Raw genomic sequence first — 22896 nt, 5'->3', positions numbered from 1 at the left:
TATCAATCAACAAAAGTAACATAGCCACTTGTGCAAGTGAGAAGTGATTTAATTGTATAAGTGCTTTGTTTGCACCAAAACTAGAGCAAAAGGTATGTTAATAATATATATATTTTTTAATAAATTTTTTAATGTTCCAAATATACAATAACAAATGTTTGTCAATCCTATTTTTCGCATATTTAGTATAAAGTCAGACCAGAAACTAGTGTAAAAGCGAGTCCCTGTGGCTCAGCCTGGGGTCTCTGCCTCGATCCTTGTCCCTTTCCCTCGTCCGGAGCCTCTCTCGCTCTCTATCTTTGCCATGCTGGTTGTCATGGTCAGCCATGAAATGCTGGTGCGGCCTGTGGTAATCGTAGTCGTCGTCGCGGCGATGATGATGATGATGATGATGGTGGCGGTCCCGCTGGTTATAGCGACCGTCCTCCTCCTCCTCCTCCTCGCCTTCCTCTTCTTCGAGCCTGTGGGTGTGACTGGCCTCTGTTCTGCGATGGTGGTGGTGGTGATGGTGATTATGGTGGTGGTGGCGAGAGTGCTGGGCTCGTTTGGTTTCGCTACAAAGGAGACGCTCCTCCTCCTCGTCCTCTTGTCCACCATCGTCGGGTTTCTGCTGGGCCGAGGAGGGGGGCTCCAGGCCGGAGGGGTTGTCGTGGGGACCCTTCCTCTTGGACGCTGCCGACTTCTTGCTCTTTTGCTCATCCTGGCAAAGAGAAGGGAAAAACATGGATTTCAAGACAAAAAGTCCTAAACCTGCCATCATGAACATTTTCACACGAACGATACGATACGATACGATACGATAACGATTATCGGCCTGTTGTAACTTTTACAACGTCATCACAGACAAAGGAATAAAAAATGTTGTCCTGGGCACGCCAAGGTGGAGGATGGGTGACCAAGACACGGTCTGTCTCACCTCCACAGCCAGCCAGCCCCCACCCAACTCGGGATTCAGAAGACTGACTGACAGAGAAGAAAAAAAAACTTTCCTGAAACCTGACTGTCTAAATTTTCAACACAATAATGAATTATGAAATGTTTTGTGTTTGCCAACTTTGAAATATTGACTCTATGAAGTATTGTGAAGTGTTTCATTTGTGTGGCATATTCCCCACTTAACTTTTAACTTGTGTGCACGTTTTAACAGTTGTAAGCTCTAGGTAACATTTTCAACTGTCCAACTATGTGTTTGCATTGATTGAATTTTGACCTTAGAATCTCATCTAACATGGGATCAAAAATTCAACCTGATGATTCTTTGCAAAATTCCATCCAACCTGGTAGTTTTCCAACTCGCTTCTGTTGTAATCCGAGACACGGAGACAGGACACCTGGAGTGTGGGGGGAGGGCATCACTGCTGGTGTGACCGCCATTTTTCCTTTTTTGGTGGAAAGCTGAGACATCACTTTTTATGCTGTCCCGGGCTGCGTGACCACTACACGCCACTACCTCACGGCGGCCATCGCTCTGCGACAGGCCCAGCGAAAAACGCGGTGTCTCTGCCGACAAAGGCGCTCTGAAGCCGAAACAAAACGAGCCCTCTCCAGTCGGAGGATCGACTCCCGAAGGATTGTCTCACGATCCAAACCATAAGACTTGCCGAATTTCAAAGCCAGGTACACCTCTTCGTGTCTTGGGCCAAACTCAGACCATCTGTAAGTGCAACTTTGCAAACATTAACCACATTGTACAAATAAGCTCTTTGCACAAATCCACTACTTTTTGAACTCAGTACCAATCCTTCATTTCCTGTCTTTCATGATTGGACAAACTGATTAATCCAGGTGTGCCTGACCTCAGTAAGCACGTCGACAATGGCTAGACACACCTGGATTAATCAGTTTGTCCAATCATGAAAGACAGGAAATGAAGGTTATTGTTTTTTTAGGTTAATTTTTGGTCCCATGTTTGCCTGATTAGTAAGTTCCCTTCACCTCGTTTAAAACTGTTTCTCTTTTCTTTTTCTTTTTTTTTTTGTGTGTGATTATTTTATCGTTATTGTAGAAAATAAACTTGCACAAAATCAAAACCTGCCTGTGTACAGTGTGTGTGTTTGATCAATTTATATAGCTGAACAAAGAACTCACAAAATTGTTAAAGGGTACAACCTTCATTTTAATGACTGATTTAACGAGGTTATCATCTGTTATCTTGATAAAATCATCAAAAATAGATGTGGTGCTCCACAGGCTAGTCTCAAAATTAATCTAAATAATAAATTTGAGTCGCCTTCAATTAATGAGTCAATTGATTATTAATTTAATAATGAACATTTAATAATTTAATAACTAATTAAACAAATGTAACCTACACAGGTAAATGTGGATTATTATTGAATTTAACACTCGAACCTGATGAGGCCATTTTTGTATTTTAAGGAAAGTCAAAAATGTTCTTTACGGTAATCTGTTCCATGCACACCCACTATTCTAAACACGACATTGTGATTAATATTGTGTTTGTGGAATATGAATTGGGCAGCAAAACCCTTTTCATTTTGCCACTTGCTGTTGACTGAATATGACATCACAGTGCCGAAGGGCTCAGGTAACAGCCAATCACGGCTCACCTGCTTTCTGGATTTGGTCATGTGATTTAAAACCATTTGGGTGGTAAAGAGGAGACAAAACAATGCAATGATGCAAGGGACTCGGATGATTTGTCACTCACCGGAAAATGTCACTTGTGCATCTTTCCAGTGGAGGAGTGGGATGATGGAGAAATGAGATGTCAGATGGATGAATGAAAACAAAGTTCAATAAATATAAGCATTCCTGCTCTATTTATAGTACGCGGTGTCAGATTGGGGATTGTGATATGTTATGAGAGGACATGACATCACAGATCACACTGCGTGTTACTGACCGCCATGACGGTGGGATTGGTGGGCAGCGTGTTCTCGGCCAGCCGGGCCACCAGATCGCTGCCGGGTTCCATCTCAGGTGGATGCGTGGCCCTCCAGTACGACTCCAGATAGTCAGCAATGTGCTCGCAGGCGTCCGTCAACTGGTTCTCGTCCAAGATGACGTCAAACATTTCCTATGGACACCAAAAAATTTGCACATTTTTTATTTTAAAACATATACTATACACATCAAAGGGCATTTCATTAGGATTAGGAACACCTGCTCATATAATCTAATACTAGATTTGAAGTCTATCACTAAAATTAAAGTGGTGCCTTGAGTTATGAGTGACCCAACTTACAAGTTTATACGAAATACCAGCTGTCATTCAACCGATTTTCTGCTTTGACTTCTGAGCGCAAACTCGAGATACAAGCGCTATAAGGCACCAGTGAACTGAGTTCAACACACTTCGTAATAAACAGCTGTTTGGCAAATAATGACCAAGTCGTCCAAAAAGAGGCTTCAAGCTGTTTAACGCCACTTCCATCCAGTTGAAGTTTACTGTCCAACTAAACATCAAGCCAAAAGAATCAATCACACCTTGTGTACTTAAAACAGCCACATGGCTTTGACATAGGAAAGTTTGTTTAGCTTAATGCTAACAAACAATGCAAAATGATATTGACATGATAACGTTTAGCATTATAGTCGTGGTTTTAGAAGGAAAACATGTAGACAGTTATATAACTCTCAGGCATATATTCTTTAACCTCTACAAAAAAATGACCAATATTACAGCACCTTACTGAGTATTATTATTATTATTTGTAGTAGTAGTAGAAGAAGAAGAAACACTTTTCTTCCGCATGAGCGTTTTATACTGATCCGGTGGCCAAGGCGGTTTAGCATCAGGAGGAGGAGTACAATGAATTAGATTGGAGCATGCTGAACTACTGATGCACAAACTGTTTAATTCCTCACATTCTGTAATAACGTTTTTTGTTTTTTTATCAAGCACAACATTATAGAGTGATATTTTCCCTTGTAAAAAACAATAAAAAAAATTGTTTGTTTGTTGGGGGGGGGGGGGGCTGGAATGCATTGCAGACATTTCTATTCATTTCAAAGTGGAACGATGATTTGAGATATGAGTGTTTTGAGTTATGAGCACGGTTAAACTTGGGTCTCAAGGCACCACTGTACTTCTACATTCAGTTTAAATAGCTCGCCCATTTCACCTAGTTTATATCTCCCCCTCTCCTGCAGCATTTAACGTTAATTGAAACGGGCTTATTTCTGCTTCATGTAGTCTAGGTGATGTTTTATTTGATTAGTTTATCCAGCCATACTTCCCGTTTTAATGAGACTTGTCAAATTTGGCCACAAGATGGCGCTCACCGGCGGACACTGGGCAAGCTTGTCTGCAGCCACCATCTGAACATTGAGGTGTTTGGTCTGAGACTTTCCTCTGGTCTTGATCAGCCTGGTCAACACCTGTAGAAAAGTTAGTACATTCATGTAAATACAGGGAACGATGCCTTGAGATACGAGTTTAGTCATTGGCTATGTGAGCAATGAAATGTCCCTAGAGCCGGCTTCTTTCGGACCACCACAGTCCCTGCTTTGAAGGCTTTTTTTTTTTTTTTACTTTTCAATATTTGCCAATGTGCTGCTTATTGTGAAGGGAAACGAATTACTGACACTACAGTATACAAATCTGCGCTCACAAATGAAGCAAACGTTGTACAGAATGACAATTTGTATATCGAAAAACGACGAAAGTCAGGTCACTAGTACCTCAAGGCACCATTTCATATTATGTCTGAAGATAATATCTTCTCACTAACTTCTCACAAATGGAGTTTACCTTTGGAGATGAAATCTTGACGTAGACGAGGATGGGCGCCAGTGAGGTCTTGGACACCTGTAAAGGATGGTTGACGGTGTCCGCGTCTAACACCACCAGCTGTAAGCTGCGGGCCAGTTCAAATATGCGTTCTACCTCCCCCTGGATCTGGGCTGCAATGGCAGAAGCACACCTCAGAGGAAATTCATGGCTCAGTCACTGACCTATTGCCTCCATAATGAACATCGCAAAGGAAAATGCAGTTTGGTGGTGTTTTTCTGAATTAGCACTCCAAACGCGCATTTAGATTTGATGGCTCATTTAGAGAGTGTCTGGTATATATTAGTGGTAATGCTTTTGATAACTTATCAAATTGCAACACATTACAAAATAATATGAATTTTTATAATGCTTATAATCAATTAGATATGTTAGGTTTTGGGCTCATGAACTTACTTAATTGCTAACAACGCTAATAGTTATCCTGCTAGTATCCCTCACGGACCTGTAACATCGACACGGGGACCTCTTGTGTCTATATAGTTAAACTCTTCGGAATCTTAATAATAGCAATATACTAACATGTTAAAAGTTAGCCTGGGACTAAAAACATGTTTATTTGTAGTGATGTGGTTGAATTGCGCAAGTGGACAATGTTGCTAATGAGCAAAAACCTAAGAACAATAATTCGACAGTCAACGTGTCAAGACCCATGAAACAGCATTTTCCAAAGGCAGACAAGGTTGATTGTATGATTGGCCATGACAGGGAAGAGCAGCAGGACGATGAAGCATTCAAACACTGATAATATGGAAATGCATTCCGTACCAGCAGCATCTGCGACAAAAGAGCAATGAGAAAGACAGAAGGTAAGGTAACATCACATTATTATTAAAGAGAAGTTTTACATTGAAAGGTAGCCCGTATTAGCATGAAGGTACGTACCTAAATTGGAACGGGTATTGGTACGATCAATTAAGGCTTTTTTCCCCGGGTTGTTTAGTATGGAGCGCTTAGCCAGAGATATGTCCGCTGTCACCCGTGTGATTGTGATTCTGCAGGACAGAAGTGATAACATTTCATAGTTATTATGCAAGGGGTCCTCGGTTGACAACAACAGTACCAGCATGAGTGCTTTTCGTTTTAGCAATCTGCGCACAATGAACTACAGTAGTTACTTGTCCACACAGCAGAATTTGGCATGCTTTTACTATAATTATAATTTTAGTAACAGGTTTGCCTAGATTAAAGCTAGACTATGGTGCGTTTCAATTTACATACACATTCGGGTACGTCACTGCCGTTTTTTAAGATTAAGATTCATTGATTGTCAGACCCACCTAAGTGGGGCGAAATTCTTTCTCCACATTTGACCCATCCCTTAAGGGAGTGGTGAGCAGCAGCAGCGGCCGCCCTCGGGAATCTTTTGGTGATCTAACCCCCAATTCCAACCCCTAATGCTGAGTGTCAAGCAGGGAGGCAAACGGGTCCCATTTTTAGTCTTTGGTATGACCCGGCCAGGGATTGAACCCACAACCTCCCAGTCTCAGGGTTGACACTCTACCACTAATAACGCAATATTGACGCAAATTGGAGTGTTAAAGCTGCAATATGGAACTTCCCCCCAAACAAATACTTTACGGTAAGCTTTTTATTTGACCATTTATGCCTCCTAATTAGTAGATTAACACCTTAGCTGTTCACAATGGGTACTCCTGCAAGCCTCTGGCCAATAGTTTTTAGACCGGTATCGGGTTAGAATTTCCCGCGCCCTGTCTGCGGATGTGACGTCATGTGCGTGGCGTGTATGTGAAGAACGGTATGTGCAGTTTCATTTTTCGTCAGCAGGTGGCAGTAGCGATTCAAAATGGAACATATTTTTCACCCACACGTTTTAAGAATTGTATAATGGACAGGAGGCACTACTGTGGCACAACGGCTGTTGCCCTTATTTTCCTGTAGAGTGAAATAATGATCGGGTGTTTGGAACCGAATCTTAAGCTTTTGTGAAGTCAGGTGCGTGTGCGCTCTCTCTCTCGCTCCGCGGAAGCGCTGGGAAGGCGGAAGTGTTTGGGAGTGTGTGGACGAGTCCGTGGCAAAAGACAAGCGTGTGCGACCGCGGATATAAAAGTGTGTCACAATAATAATAAACCAATACTGCAGTGCGACCCTCCGTCTCCCGGTGGCTCCTTTTGTTCGACCATCGGGCCGAAAGTTTGGTGACATACAACGGGAGTTGTCCACGGAGGTGACTCTGACCGAGAGAAAAATCTCCCCTGCGCCCTTTGACGACGGTCAGAATACCAATCAAGAAAGGATAACACTGTTTAGTGTGAAAAAAAAAAGGCAAAACTGAAGTCGCACAAGCGTCGCAGGAGGACGTGGATCAATATTGGAGCAGCGTTAATATTGGAGTAGGTGGAAAAACCTACGAGGATGAAACGGGACCCACAGCTTGCTTTCTTCTTGCTAAAAAGGGAAGACCTCTTCACGAAAATGCGATAGGATCTATTTATGATAAGCAATGCACAATAAAATAAAGCACTCTGGGCTTCGTCGCTGGCTTCCATTCCGCTTTTCGCCAGAGGGGTCGCAAATCTGCAAAATTTGCGTTCGGCACCTTTAATGAATTAGAAGTTATGCTGGAAGGGAGAGTATGCGTTAGTTAGTGAAGTGAATCTTCTGTTTCAATTTAATTATAACTGTTTTGATTTAGTTATAACTATTTAGAATTGGACAAAATTGCTTTGATTTACTCAGTATAGTTTTGTGTGAGAATTCAAAAGATGTGAGGGGGTTGGTTTTCTCTTTGTTCTCTCCTGAGAACATGTAGTGGGGGTTTGTTTATAAGACGGCTCCTCAGAGTCTCTCTCAGTCTCTTCTGTAAACAACGTCAACCCTTATCTGATTATCTGTGTTCCATCATGTGACTACGAGCGGGAAGAAAAGAAGGAGGTACCATGTGACGAACTGGGAAGGTTTTCTGCAAGGACAAAGCATATGAGGGACGAGCAGGGGGTGGGGCGTCACAGTTGAGAATCAAAGATGGCGCGGGTGACAGCTATTCTCTCTGTCCACAAATTTGTGAATAAAATCCTTAGGTAATGCCTGAATTCACTGATCTCATTGTATGTTTTGATAATCAACATCATGAACACGGAAAAGTAAGTATTGGTCCTACTACGTTAGTTAGTTAGTTAGTCAGTTAGTTAGCTAGCTAGCTAACTGCTGCATGGTTGTTAGCTAACTTCCTAACTAGCTAGCTAGCTAGCGGGATGACAGTGATAAACTGCGGCACCTCCCAGTTTACTGTATAATGTACAACTTGTGGCGGCCGTGGCTCAGAGTGTAGAGACGGTTGCTCAGTAAGGTCGGCTGTTCGATCCCCGCTCTCCCAAAGTCATGTGTCGTTGTGTCCTTGGGCAAGACATTTCACACACATTGCCTCCAGTGCTACTCACACTGGTGTATGGAAGGTGTGAATGTTTGGTGGTGGTCGGCGGGGCTGCAGGCGCACACTGGCAGTCACGCTTCCGTCAGCCTGCCCCAGGGCAGCTGTGGCTACTTAAGTAGCTTACCGCCGTGAATGTGTGAGCACATAAATAATGCATCCATTCCATTGTAAAGCGTCTTTGAATGTCTCGAAAAGCGCTATATAAGTCCGATGCATTATTATTATTAACTTTGGTAATTGCAGCCGTAGCATAGCGCAGATCAAGGATAGACTACAGTGCGCGCTGCGCAGTGATGGAAACCAAGAGCACCAATTTATGTAAGCTATGTATTATTTTTTTCCTGCCTGAACACAATCAAATTGAACTGACCTGCCTTCGAATCGATGTTTCAAAAAGTCAAAAAGGGCTTTTTGCATCATGTCTGTCACCTGCAACGACAGGAAAGGGCATTCCAGAGGCATCATGAAGATATTCACAAAAGTGAGGGATTCAAATGGGGAAATTTAAGAGGGTAGGACTCACCTCTAAGCCCTTCAGTGAAGGTCCCATGAGAACCACAGGACGCATGGTCGGCACCACGTCGTACATGGACACCTGCTCCCCCTGTCAACACAGCAACAACAAAACATCAACAACAAATTGGTCATTTTTCTCTAAATTTGAGTTTGATCTATAAGATTTTCCTCTCTGATGGTGTAAGGTTCTTTTTACTTTCTTTTTAGGCACGTTTTAATTTAACTGTTAATTCGCTGTTCAGAGTTGATTACTCTCAGCTGTTCCAGCTATACTTCTTCTAATGCTGCATTCGATGAAGGTGGGCAGTCTGACTCATCCGGCCTCAGACCCAAAAAAGTGCACTAGAACAACTCCTTGAACTGGGAAGTTCAAGTTGTGAAGTCAGGGAAAAAAACTACCCCGACGTCACCGACCGGCTTACATCTAACGTCACTCGTCATTGGCGACGCCCATGACACAAACCATGAATGGGAAAAAATAGTTTACACAATTCTAAATATATTTATCTCTTTATTATTACATTAATGTAGTTATTCGAAATGACTTTGCACTGATCCATTAACCGGAACAACAAACAATTTATCGGAACCGGCCAACTTTGTTGTTTCCGTTCTCCTGAAACGCTTTGAGGTCGGGAATTAGGACAATCCGAGTTTTCTCTCCAGAAAATAAAATAAATAAATTAATTAATTAAAAAAAGGACAATCCGAGTGGGATAAATCCGACTTACCACCTTTTTCAAATGCAGCATTAGAGTGCACTGTTCCAAGTAAACACTTATTCTGGTGTTTCACTAATATTGTACATTTCCTATTAGATTAGCAGTTAGCATGGCTTCTACATCTGCTGCTGCTCTCTCTTCATACCGCCACATGATTAGCTACTACTCATCCCCGTTTAGTAATAATGATATTTGTCAGATATATTTATTATTCGTCATCATGGAGGTGAGGATTAATAACTTAAAGGACAGGACACAGCGCCAGGAGACGCCGAAACAGTGAGCAGGAAGCGAGCCAGAGGTCTTAGCTTACTTAGCTTAGCGCCGCCTAACATTGCATGGTCATTCCCAAGCAGCCAGGAAAACAGAGAGGACTGACTGACTGTTGGACATAAACAAAGGTATGTCTGGCAGCTCTTCCAGCTCAGTGGCCAGACCTGCCTGCGGCCATCACACTCAGTCAATACAATGATGTCATCGACAAGCGCTATGGTGATTGCTTATAGAGTCCAAATTTACACCGTCATGCTGCTATTCTGTAAAAAAACGTGTGCACTTAGTTGGAAGTTAAAGAAAAATAATTGACTTACCGGCTTTTTTTTCACCTGCTGATTGGCTGTTAAAGGAGACAGTGGGTGTACAATTACAGTACATGCAGTCAATACTGGCAACATCCTGACCACCCACCGACCATTCATTCTCACCTTGCGAAGGAGGTGTGTATTTCTTTGAGTTCATATCTTGAGCCACTTGTGACGTTGCTTTGCTGAAACAATAGAGATTGGATTTGAGTCGATTTAACAGCACTTTGAAAGTGGTTAGTTTCATGACGACGTACTTGGCTAAGGCCTTGGCCGCCTTCCTTGCCTGGACTTCTCTCCTGATCAAGATGGTCTCCAAGTTGACCGGACTGGGGATGAAGCCCACCACGCTGTCCTCCTTCACAGGCCGCCCGATCCACCATTCGTTGTTAAATTTCTGTTAATACAGTGGTGCCTTGAGATATGATGCCAGTTTTTCTGAATGCTGTACATGCTGTGGATCTATTTTTTTCCCCTTTGACTTGTGAGCGCAAACTTAAGATATAACTCCTGTATGGTGGCAGGTGACTCAACTCACTTCACAACAAGAGGCCTTTTGGCACATAAACAGGAACTTGTAAATATTCTTCAAAAAAGAGGCTTCAAGCTATCTCATCTGAAGGTACTGCCAAACCAAATATAATGTTGTGTATTGAAAGCAACCGCTTAGGGGAATGGGGAAAGATTAGCTGAGCTACAAGTGTTTTGAGTTAAGAGTGTGATCAAGGAACAAACGAAACTCATATCTCAAGGCACTACTGTACCAGAAGAAAACACGGAACAAATGTCCCCAACCTCTTTGACGTGGAGGAAGTCTCGGGCCTCAAAGGTGATGGCCTGGCCCGGCACCGGCACGTTGTCGTCATCTGCCGGCGTGTAGGAGAAGTTGCAGCGTACGGCGAAAGCCACAGGCCGGTACTAAGGAAACGGGTGCACAAAAACCCTTAATCAACTAATGAATCAACCTTGCTCTTTCAATTAATCGTAATTCTTCTTCTCAGCGAGACCATTTAGAGAGTAAATGAAAGCTGTTGCGAGTCTGCAATACCTTTGCTTTCTCCAACTGAACTTGGGCGTTTCTCTCCTCAGCGGCGTCCGAGTCGTGGCGCTCTCCCTGAAAGAGGGCACAACTGCATTCATTACTCCTCCGCTTTGATTAACACTGCGCAAAGTCAACCCTCTACAAGCAACTTTCAGGCGCCCCCGAGGCCGTATTCTGTTTACTCTGCTCGACATCTGCTCGCACCGCACACCCGGCTCTCCTACGTGCCAATGTCACCCGGTCAATAACGCACACACAAAGCCGCCGCTGCATTATTCAATGATGCTGAAGACTTTTTGAGGGGTCTGGAACAAATCATCTTGCATCTTACATACCAATGCTCTACTAGCCAATTTCCTCAAATGTACTTACTGACGAGAAACATGTAATGATTGCTCGAGTGCTGCCTAGAAATATTGCTCAGCTGCTCACTAGCTGCTGACTAGCTCAGTGGCCTAGTGGTACAGTGTCCGCCCTGAGACTGGGAGGTCGTGGGTTCAATTCCCGGCCGGGTCATACCAAAGACTATAAAAATGGGACCCATTGCCGCTCTGCTTGACACTCAGCATTAAGGGTTGGAATTGGGAGGTTAGATCACCATATGATTCCCGAGTGCGGCTGCTGCTGCTGCTGCTCACCGCTCCCTCAGGGGATGGGTCAAATGCGGAGAACGAATTTCGCCCCACTTAGGTGGGTGTGACAATCAGTGGATCTTATCTTATCTAGAGTGCTGACTAGCAACAAATTTCTTGCTCAAGCTCTGATTAGCAAAGTTCTGACCGCTTTGATGAGAAACAAACGCTCATAAAAAAATATGTACTTCTTGCTCGATTTCTGACTACAAATGCATTGCTTGCTTGAGCGCTGACTAAAAATGTGTCGATTGTTCAAATGCTGACTAGAGCACAGGCTAGAACAGGGGTGCTCAAGTCCGGTCCTCGAGAGCCCCTATCCAGCCTGTTTTCCATGTTTCCCTCCTACAGCACAGCTGAATCTAATGATCAGCTCATCAGCAAGCTTCGCAGAAGCCTGATAACGATCCTGATCATGAATCAGGTGTGTTAGTGGAGAGAAACATGGAAAACATTCTGGATAGGGGCTCTCGAGGACCCAACTTGAGCACCCCTTGACGAGAACGTAAAGACTGCTCGCGTACTGACTCGAAACATATAGTGATTACTTGAATGCTGAATGGAAACTTTAATTTCTTGAGTGCTAACTAGAAATAAATATGTACTGCTTGCTTGAGTGCCGACTAGAACGCTGGATCGAGACGTATTACTTCCTGACTAGAAACATATTGCTTGCTCAAGCGCTTACTAGAAACGGTTTGCTTGCTACAGCACTGACTCAAAACGTGCACTGTTTGCTCAAGTGCTGACTGGAAACATGCACTGATTACTTGCGCTGACAAAAAAAATTAATCGTTTTTTTCAGGTCACCCCAAAATGTGTTATTTTCACTAGATGCATTTTTTGTTGTTGTTGTGTGCAACGTTCTACTTAATACTTATGAGAATGATCTTGACATATTCACTCATGCAAGTACGGTAAATACTGTGTGTCCAAAAGCCAACCTGATTAGCTCTTTGACTGCCAAAAACGTTAAATAACGTTTAGTAAAATCCTATGGAGGAGTGCCAAAGACGTTAAAAGACGTTTTTTTTTCAAAACAGAGGTGAAACTAACCATTTTCTATTGCTGATTACTGAAAAACGGAATAAGGTAGAAACAAACTATTTTTCTGATGAAAGATGAGAGTCCAATCTTTCATTTGGTAGTATGTGTGTTTCCATAGTCCAAACACATAATTTTCTGTGGACCTTGAAAGATCAGTCAAAAATGCTTAAATCGGCTGGCACTGGCGGCATCCCTTTTCTGAAAACGTCTGGCAGTCAAAGAGTTAGCTGTCACTCTTGTGATCATTTCCTGTTGGCCCTCAAATAAGAGTCTGACTCTCGTTTACTTTGCATCTCATCTTAAAGCGACATCATTAGCTGGCTCGGTTCATTTACATACTGTGTTGTCTCTGAGAAATGATTAACTTGGCATGCCAACACTTTGAATATCGCATTGTGTATTTTATAGAAAGTTTTTTTTTTTTTTTAAATCAACAGGCTTCACAGATAAAGAACCTCTCTTGCTCTCTGGGTCATGATTGTGCCGCAGTAAGGAGATTAAGATAGCACACGCCAATACGGGATTTGAAAAGAGAGAGAGAGGAAAGACAGGAACGACTCCATGTCAGGCATTAGATAAGACACACAATATAGCTTTACAGTGTTATTATTTTTATCTTTAACTTTAAGCCTGGCCAGCTCTGCACTTTTTACGGAGACACTTCATTTACAGTCATATTACATGTATATCTTGGGCACAGACAAGTCTTAAAAGTGTTTGGCTTTTTATTTATTTATTTTTTTGCAATGCCATCAATCGCTGATAGCACAAAAAGCAAACGCAGCCTGCAAAAGGCAAAAAGCCCTGCATGGGATTTTCTAAAAAACAAAAAACAAAATCAATGTAAGTTGAGTATAGTACAGTATTGCGGGGTTATAGACAAAATCTGCAAAGTAGCAACCAAATATTTATTGTATTTATTTTAAAGCTTCAAGTGTTAGCAACAATATATTCATGTGAGGTGCAGGTGTCACTTGGCGTTGACTCACATTCTACACTGTAGTATCTGCGATGTTCTATGTGTGTGAGCGACTGAGAATGTAGGTTGGCTGGCTGTTAACTCGTTAAATTGTTAGCCACTTTGTGTATTAAGTGATGGCGTCAGTTGAGGCCATCGGCATGTCGCCGAATAATGTGCTTGTGTTTCGTGTATTTTGTTAGCGTTTGATCAGCTAAGCGACTTTCGTGCACCAGCGGCTCTGTCTATCCTAACAATTTGTGGCGGGATAATATTTCATTCTAACGTTGGTAGGCGAAATTAAATTAGCTAACCATGTTTGCTTTAGCGCAGATGTGCAGTTGTGTAACTGAAGCCAGTTGTGCACATGCACGTGAAATTGTAGGTTATTTTGCTAAGTACAAAATTATTCCAAGCTTTGGACATTTACTGTTTTTTCACACGAGTTCCTCCTAGCTAGTGCTAATTGCTACATGAGCCTGGAGTATATAGTATATAATATAGTAAATAATAGGGCTGGGAATCTTTGACTGTCTCACGATTCTATTCCGATTCCGATTTTTGGGCCTGCGATTCGATTCAGAATCGATTATCGATTCAGAAGGATTTTAGATTAAAAATTATTTGATTGGCAATGATTTCTGCTTTAATTTATATGATCTACTCCAGTCTGACTCGCTAATGCTAATTAGCGTGCTACTCGTGGCACTTTTATCACTCAAAAGAACGAGGAATATTCATACAAAAACACTTCAGGAATGTATACAGAGAAGTATCTTAACATCCTACACTGCAAAAAAAAAAAAAACTTTTATTGCAATAACTTGATCATGACTTTTTGCTTCTATGTGGCTACAACTTAACAGTGTATCAGAACGAGCGGAACCACACTGCCCCTAACAGTGCTCCCAATAAAGGCACACACAAACAAGAGCAAGACAGTATAAAATAATTGAAATAAAATCGATTTTGGGACATTTAAAATGTAATTTTGAATCATACTAAATAAGAATCGCGATTGTTATGAGAATCGATTTTTTGGCACACCCCTAGTAAATAATCCCCAATATAAGTATGATAATAAAAATCTGTGATGCAGTGGAACCACAATAAGTGAAGCATGATATACGTGTGGCACGGCTATTATTTCATACAGGAAAATGTTTGCTAATCTGGTAGGAACGCACAGTATTCCTTCTTGAACCTTCCAGATTGTTGCCCCACATCCCATTCTGGAAAGGAGAGCAGGTATGTGGACGGAAAGGAGGCGTAAGAAGCTTAAAAGATGTCGTCGGCAGTAGGCCAAGCAAAGACACGCTGACAACTTTTCTTCTAGACACTCAAACGACACCCGCCGCATGTCATCATGTTTCTCAGCACATCATCAAAACTACTAGCTCTAGTTCTGAATTGACCACTACTAGTTAGCATGCTAACTAGCTATTTCATCACACTGTATTGCTTGTCCAAATTAAGGTCGCGGCTGGGCTGCAGCCGATCCCAGCTGACTTTGCATGAGAGAGGAGGTACACCCTGGAATGGTGGCCATTCAATTGCAGGACACATGACAAACAACCATTACCACCTATGGACAATTTTGGCCTTGGAAGAAGGCAACATGCACGTTTTGGAAAATCCACACTAAGTCTGAGATTCGACCTTAGAACCTCAGAACTGTAAAGAGGACCGTCTAAGTACTAGCACCCCAAGTTGCCCTCTAATTCAAATGATAATAGTCAGCCATTCCATCCATTTTCTATATCGCTTATCCTCAGCTGACTTCAGGGCAAGAGGCAGGGTTACACCCAGGAGTGGTCGCCCTGCAGTGCACCACTCTCAACGTTTATTTGGTTTTCAATTAATTAGTTGCATGACCATGCTCCTAAATCAAAACACTCATATCTCAAATCATCATTCCCCACTGAATGAATGGAAATGCCAATAATCCGTTTTGTGTTTCTAATAAGAAAAATAGAACCAAATTTGTACATTATAAAACTGAATATGAACACAAACAGAATGTAAAGAATGAAACAGGTTGTGTATCTCAACAGTAAGTATTCTCAGATTTGTGTAGTTCTTTATGAACGCAGACTGATTATTTTTGTGTTTGATCAAAATAAGACATTTGCAAACATCTGTGGAAAACAATGACCGAAACCGCAACTGAAACAGTTACAGTTCAGAGCAGTTGGTAAATTCAACATCAATCCCTCTCATATGATAATGCTCAATTGTTGCTGAGTTGTTTTCGTTTTTAAATAACAGCGATCAGGGGAAAAAAGGGTTTTGCAATCTACTTAAATGTTAAATAAAATTTTATCTGATTAATCGATTAATTTGATAGACTAATTAGTAGAATAATCGATTAAAAAAATATTGGATAGTAACTGCCATACCTGTGAAAATTATATTATCTGTCCACATGTGTTACTCCACCATTTGTGTTCAAATATATTTTGCTTCTAGACCAGAAACTGTCGATGCTAATTGTTAGCATGTCAGTGGCGTTTTCCATTTGTGTGTTAGCATTAAGCTGAGCAGACTTTCTCAATTAGCCAAAGCTATGTGGTTGTTTTAAATACAAATTGAGTAATTCTCTTTGCTTTATGTTTAGTTTGACAGTATACTTCCGAATAGGAGTGAAAATAATCATCTTGAAGTTTCTTTTACATTTAATTGTTTATTAGCTGTCAAACTGCTGCTTATGAACAAACAACAAAAAATCAAGTGAATAATGGTCATTTCAAAGCACTGCTGTAGTGTTAGATCTTAATTGTCATAATTTATTTGATTTCCTATGCAGAGCTGCACTTCTTGATATCAATCTGAGAAACCGCGCCATCCAGTGACTATTGTCAACAAAGTATGAGTTTCAATTTTAACTTCACAGGGAAAACAACCGTCAACCAGCATTTAAATGGAGTGGAAAAGTCCTAAAATCCACTTTGGATCAGCATCAACATCAAAACCATCTCTTGCATTTACTTCATAGGCTCCATCAACTAGTGTTTCCGATTACGTAACTCCTTTTACATCCACACCCCAGTGATAGGCATTCAGCACGCGCGCGGGCACGCGCGCTGGCTGGTTCAGCGGAGTGGAAAGGCCTCGCAGGGATTAGCGCACAGTGCAACAGATGGCGCGTTCTGTGACGCTTCCTGTTCCACGCGCGCGCGCGCGCGCGAACACACAACCAATAGGCTATTTTAATTTTAATTTTATTTGTTTTACCTTTTTTTTGGGCGGCATCCTGCCTACCAACGAGCGCTTCTGTCATTCCACGCGTGTCCCAGTTTGGGGTTCACCTGCAATGCCTTTTGGTTGACACATGGGCCACTATGTTGCAAGACCGGGGAGGGGAACTTGTCCACGCCGTCCAGCGACGCGCGTAAAGCCTTCTCAAAACACAAAAGGAATAACAACAACAGAAAAGCGCACGATGTTTCTTCTTCTTCTTCTTCTTCTGCAGCTGCTACGTCCACGGAGACGGTGACACGTGGGACTGAGGCGTTGCGTGAGGGTGGGTGGGTTTCTCCTGAGAGTCCTCGGGGTATTAGCGGCTTATTCCCCGGTGCGCATCTGTTGCGCGCGTCCTGCAGCACCGAGCTGTCCCGACGCGCGGTGCACGCTGGTTAAATAGGCCCGCCAGTGCATGCGCGTTGGGGTTGTCAGCCATGCTTCAAGTGTGTGTGTGTGTGTGTGTGTGTGTGTGTGTGTGTGTGTGTGTGCGTGCGCGTGTGTGTGTGTGTGTGTGTGTGTTTGGCAGCACTCAAACGTGAGCCAGTGAAAGGACTAACTCCAATAGGGAGATGGAGTTTAAAAGCATTGAAGTCCCATCATGTGTGCCAAATCCAAATTCTTTTAATGACACAGTCTATAAAAAAATAATAAAAATTGTAAGCACTTGTAAAGTTGATTCCATAAAGCTGCATTATTCCCATTTTGTGTGGCATATTAGTTGTGGTGCAGTGTAGAATAAAATGTAGAATAATTACTCTGGAAAAAAAGTAAAATATCAAGAAAAAATTATGAAAGGGAAGTTATAAAATGATAAGAGTTAGCTGATGAGATTAGCATTGTATTATGCGGAAAATGTTGGGAAGTTCACATCATTAACTGTAAGTTCATGGCAATAAAGTATGTAAGTCAAATATATGAATATATACTTGTAAATATAACAATTAAAATAAATGTGTAAAAATTAGATTGAAGTTGTTATTTTTTTCTTAAATTATTAAAAGTCGAAAAGTTATCTGAGTAAATTGCAAAGTCCAGTACAGTTGTATTAAAAAGCTGTAAAGTTTTGAGAAAAGTCTATAAAATTCACAGAACAAAGCAAAAGATTAACGATGGTAAGGTTATGCAACATGAGGAAAGTTATGACGTACCTCGCTTCACAAAAGGCAAGGCAGGCCAACTATTTACTCACACGCAAGATAACTACTGCTTTACAATGCAGCCTTTTTGCTAATAGTAGAGCTGTGCAGATCGATCCAAGTATCGATAGAATCGATATCGAAGTGACTATCAGTATCGTATTGATAATACCAAAGAGCTCATATCAATCCTTTGTATTTTTTTTTAAAATGTATTTTATGACAGCGGTATATATATTTATTTTACACTAAGGGTTATATTATGCTTTGTTTGAACTTTTCCAACTACTAGTTGAGCTAGGTAGCTGTGTAGCGCAACATGTAACGTAAGTATCGTATTATGTGTCTAGACGAGAGGAAGTTCCGTGGCTGACGTTTCTGAGTGCAGAAGAGCAACAGGGACTTAGAATATGAAGATTATTACTACATTGCAACTTTAAACAACAATATAGGTATGTTTCCGTTGATGATATTGCATTATGGCATATTTAAGAACTCAACTGTTACTATTAACTATTATTATTCTTTATCCTGCGTGAGGTGTTGAGATGTTTAAAATGGAGAGATGTCCATATTGGCTACAATATATCTGATACTGCCCCCAGGTGGCCACGGTGGGCAGAAACCCAATGGCTATTCATTTGACGCATCTAAAAGTCTTTCATTTCTTTTTAACCCTGGAGAACCCAAGAACCCTTTTCTTCTTTGGAAAATTATGAATTATACATTAAATGACTGCTATAAGTTCACTGAACACCAAAATATATGTTTTTTCAATTTTAACCCTTTTTTTTTAAATTAGCTCAGAGTTGCTAATTTATCAAAAAATATATATATATAAAACATACTCCTAGGCATTCTGCAACATGATATGAAATAGATTAACAAAAGAAACACAATTTTACCATCTGATGGTTTGCTGAGAAGATGGTTTTGTTTGGATTGATTTCCAGCCAACTTGTCACCACCACTCTGGCTCATGTAAGTGCAATATTCATCCACTAGATGGCTCCATGCAGGGGTCAGAAGTGGCACTCTGGACTTTTGAAGTTAAATTTGTAAAAAAAAAAAAAGAGAAAAAAAAGGGTCTTTGTTATTTAAGTAGCAGAATTTATAGGGGCCAAATTTGACCCCGTGGGTTCTCCAAGGTTTTAATTGGATTTAAGTATATTGACCGGGTGAGTCTGTTTTTTTTAGTATGTATAACATTAGTTGGTGCTGTTTTTTGTGGAAGGCTGAAATGGATCAATGGCATTTTCTTTCATTTCATTTCATGACTTCAACTCGCATCTCTTTATTTCTAACGTGTCCGGTTAGTACCAATCACAGGCGATAGAGGTTGCATGTTGTGAAGAAGTTCTTACATAATGGAGAGGAGATGATAGGAGCTATGATACGTTGAAGTAGCAGCACGCCATTTGAACGCTCACCCGGATGCGGTGACGCGTGCTCCACTAACTTCCTATAAGCATCAACAAACGAGCAGCCAAATCCCTCACTCCAGCGCACGGACACCTCATTAGAACGATTCTGCTTTTATAGTGCACTGTCGGTTAACATTGTCGGAGAGGTACCAATTTCAGATGTTTATATGTTAAATGACCCTTAGAACATAACCTGTGTACCTAACAAAGTGAGCTATGTGAATCTCCCCACAATAGCCACATGGGGTGTGACATCACTGTATCGTTTCCTCAGCAACGTGCCGAGGAAGTGATGTTACGTGACGTTGGTGATGCAGCAGGATGGAGTTCCCTTGAGTTGAGTCATATGATCGCTTCCACTCAGTCACCATCACATGACCGTGGGCACGTGTACACGTACATAAACGAAACATCTGTCCAACTGTTCCTAAGCTGCTTACAAGCAGAATGACCGAGAGCGAGAGAGAGAGAGAGAGATTGAAATTCCAAGCAAACAATTGTGTATTTGTTTTTACTCAATTACAGTAGTACAATAGTAGAACACTTGAATAAAATGAATAGAAATTTTATAATTATTTGTTCCAACCTCCTGTGCTCACTATGGCCACCGGGAGGCAGTATAACACACGGGGGATCTGTTGAGTTCGATTTGTATGCTGTATGCTTTTTTTTCTCCACAGCTAATCCTCCAGATAAATTCCACTGATTAGTTGTAGTAAGAAGACTATAGTAAGAAAAGGTTATTACGATTTGACGTATCTACAGCTACATGGCAGTTGTTTGTGCAGTCACGATTGAGACGAGTGAGTGGTGTGTGCAGCTCCTAATAGTGTTACAGTACCGTGGTCGGCGTGGTGTGGTTTGTCTGTCTTTGTTTTCGTTAGTGCGGTCATTTCCTGTTTTATTTTGAAGTCTGACTCATCTCGTTTTAGGTTACTTGCTTTTCCTTGTACGTTGTCGGACCCCGCCCCTGATCCCTGATTGTTCCCACCTGAGCCTCGTTACCCTCATCTGTTAAATAGTCTGCGTCTCTCCTTTCTTGTTCCGATTTGTTACCCTCGTGTCTATTGAAGCCGTGGTGTCTTGTCACGCGAGTGTTTTATGGTTCCCATTTTTACCTCCCCTATTGGAGCGCCTTTTGTTGTTTATCTCTGCCAGTGCCCTTTTTGCATCATTTTTCAGAGGTGATTTTTTTTTTCTGTGGGTTGAGAATAAAACTCCAGCCATAGATTGGCTTGCCCTACTCTGCATCTGAGTCTTCCTTCCTCGGCCTCGTGTCAAATAGGTCAGCACGACAAAGTATCAATATCTGCAAACAAATGGCTAGCATAGCATTTTCTTTTTAAAGTTTTATTTCATTTTATGCTGTCTTGTTGTTTCTATTTGTTTGTTAAACTGTTTTGTTTTCAAAGCTTGTAACTATTTCATCTTTGTGTTTATGTAGACATTTATTTCAAGAAAATGGGGACCTTAGAGCTAAAAAAAAATCAGACGAACAAAATTGAGATCAGGTTTGGATTCTGCACCCAAAAATTAGTTTAAAATAGCAGTCAGACCTAACTCTGAATGTCTGTTCTAAAACCGTGATGCTTGATGTTAACAGTTAGGGGTGGGAATCTTTGTCTCACGATTTGATTTGATTCGATTCCGATTTTTGGGTCTGCGATTCGATTCAGAATCGATTTCTGATTAAGCATGATTTTTCATTCAAAATGATTTGACTAACAATGATTTTTGCTTCAATCTATAGATGTGCAAGGAATTGTAATGATCTACTCCAGTCTGACTCGCTAATGCTAACTAGTGCTCTATTCGCGGCACTTTCAACACTCAAAAGAACGGCCTCACGCTGAAAAAAAAAACAAACTTTTATTGGAATAACTTGACTGTGACTTTTTCCTTCCACTCTCTAATGTGGCTACAACTTAACAGTATATTAGACCGCGTGGAACCACACTGCCCCTCAGCGGCCAAACCGGGTACAACATGAACAGCGCTCCAAATAAAGGCACATACAGACAAAGGCAAGACAGTATAAAATTGATTTTGGGGCATTGAAAATCGATTCGGAATCGTACTAAATGAGAATCTTGATTCTTATGAGAATCAAGATTTTGGGGCACTCCCCTATTAACAGTTATCATGGATTGTTTGTTAGCATTAAACTAAGTGGGCTTTCCTAAGGTAAAGTGGTTGTTTTAAATACACATGGTGTAATTCTTTTCATGTTTAGCTTCACAGTAAACTTCAACTGGGCGCAGCATTAAACAACTTGCCTCTTTTTAAAAATAAACTAATCCATATTCACCAAAGTGCATCTTATTGGGAAGCGAGTTGTACTGTAAAATTGTAATTGGCTACTTGATATTATGTTCCCTCTCTCATCTACATCCATCTGCCCCATTTTAAAAGTCAAATGCATGCCTCATTGCTATTGTGTACTAATGTTGTGGTTTTCCTTCCTGTTGCAGATGCACGAAGGCTGGTCACTTACATAAGTGGACTGCACTCGCCGCCAGTTGCCCAGCCCACAGCAATACATCAAGACATGAGCTCTCGGGAGGAAGACGAGGCTGAAGGTGCCTGTGCTGCGGGTGAGGAACTTTCTTGCGCCAGGGAGTTCAGCCCGTGTCGCCCACAGGTTCTCCTCGGGAAGTTGTGAGTCAGCAGGTCCAAAAAGGTGTCGTCACACTCCGTGTCCTCGCCATCAGTCACAGATGTTCTTGGGGGTCTCCCCCACCCCCTTCAAGGGTCCTCTTTCACGGCTTTCACTGTGTTGGTGCTCCTTCTCGTGTTGGTGCAGCCGATGCCCTTGCCTCCCTGCCTCTGTTGCCATGGCGCAGCAGGTAACATTAGGGCTAGCGCAGGAGGCACACGGCTTGAATTCAAATGACTAAGACCAACCCCCCCCCCCCACACACACACACACCTCCAACAACAGCAACACCCCCTTTTTTTTCCTTCACAAAGTCTGCATCCTTTCTGCATCTTGCTTCCTTCCAGTAATGTTCTGTTCAAATGTTACAAATAAAGTGCTTTATGGGATTTAGTTACCTCCCCCAAGGAGGCTGAATTATGTAAGACTTTTTTTTATCTGTTTTAAGCCTTTCAAAAATGTTAATCACGCGTAAATTATATTTATGGCATACAGTGGTAACTTACAGAAGCGTGGAACTGCCAATGTGGAGTAAACATTTTTGACGGGCAAATATGTATTTAAATACATTCAAACGTACTTGCAAATACTGTATGTTTAAACGTATTTGCAAATACGTTCGAACGTACTTCCAGGATAAATGCGAAATACTTTTTTTTCACCATTTTGACCAAGTTACACCAATACATTCGAAAATTAAGTCGACATCGTTTATTAGTAGTAAATTGATGATTGATTTGATATGATTTATTATGTCTGTACTGCATTTCTGTTAATTTTTGCAAATAT

At 41.5% G+C, this 22896-nt stretch overlaps 1 protein-coding gene across 3 annotated transcripts; it reads right to left on the bottom strand.

The window, feature by feature from the left end:
* Nucleotides 1-28: 28 nt before the first annotated feature.
* cacnb2b (calcium channel, voltage-dependent, beta 2b) lies at nucleotides 29-17262 on the bottom strand. 3 transcript variants are annotated; one of them, XM_077558704.1, is made up of 15 exons: nucleotides 16883-17262; nucleotides 11018-11083; nucleotides 10765-10887; nucleotides 10227-10366; nucleotides 10093-10154; nucleotides 9979-10004; nucleotides 8674-8754; nucleotides 8521-8579; nucleotides 5642-5751; nucleotides 5525-5533; nucleotides 4718-4869; nucleotides 4249-4344; nucleotides 2867-3040; nucleotides 2672-2692; nucleotides 553-700 (listed from the first exon to the last, which is right to left on the bottom strand). In XM_077558704.1, exons 1-14 carry the CDS (start codon nucleotides 16898-16900, stop codon nucleotides 2681-2683), a joined length of 1128 nt encoding a protein of 375 aa, XP_077414830.1. In that variant the 5' UTR covers nucleotides 16901-17262; the 3' UTR covers nucleotides 553-700; nucleotides 2672-2680. The 3 variants fall into 3 exon arrangements, with proteins under 3 accessions (XP_077414828.1, XP_077414829.1, XP_077414830.1); XM_077558702.1 differs by lacking the exon at nucleotides 2672-2692 and having other exon boundaries at nucleotides 29-700; XM_077558703.1 differs by lacking the exons at nucleotides 2672-2692; nucleotides 5525-5533 and having other exon boundaries at nucleotides 29-700.
* Nucleotides 17263-22896: the final 5634 nt, after the last annotated feature.

Source organism: Vanacampus margaritifer, chromosome 2 (assembly GCF_051991255.1).
Source record: "Vanacampus margaritifer isolate UIUO_Vmar chromosome 2, RoL_Vmar_1.0, whole genome shotgun sequence".
NCBI classification, from domain to species: Eukaryota; Metazoa; Chordata; class Actinopteri; order Syngnathiformes; family Syngnathidae; genus Vanacampus; species Vanacampus margaritifer.
Note: the sequence above shows the minus strand (reverse complement) of the source record. Positions and strands in the feature narration are given on the sequence as shown.

What these genes read in the sequence shown, in the direction of transcription:
- cacnb2b (XM_077558702.1), bottom strand. An exon ending in ACTTCCTCCACGTCAAAGAG is followed by an intron (nt 10,367 to 10,764) that starts GTTGGGGACATT and finishes CTGTATTAACAG; the next exon opens with AAATTTAACAACGAATGGTG. An exon ending in CTTCACTGAAGGGCTTAGAG is followed by an intron (nt 8,580 to 8,673) that starts GTGAGTCCTACC and finishes CTGTCGTTGCAG; the next exon opens with GTGACAGACATGATGCAAAA.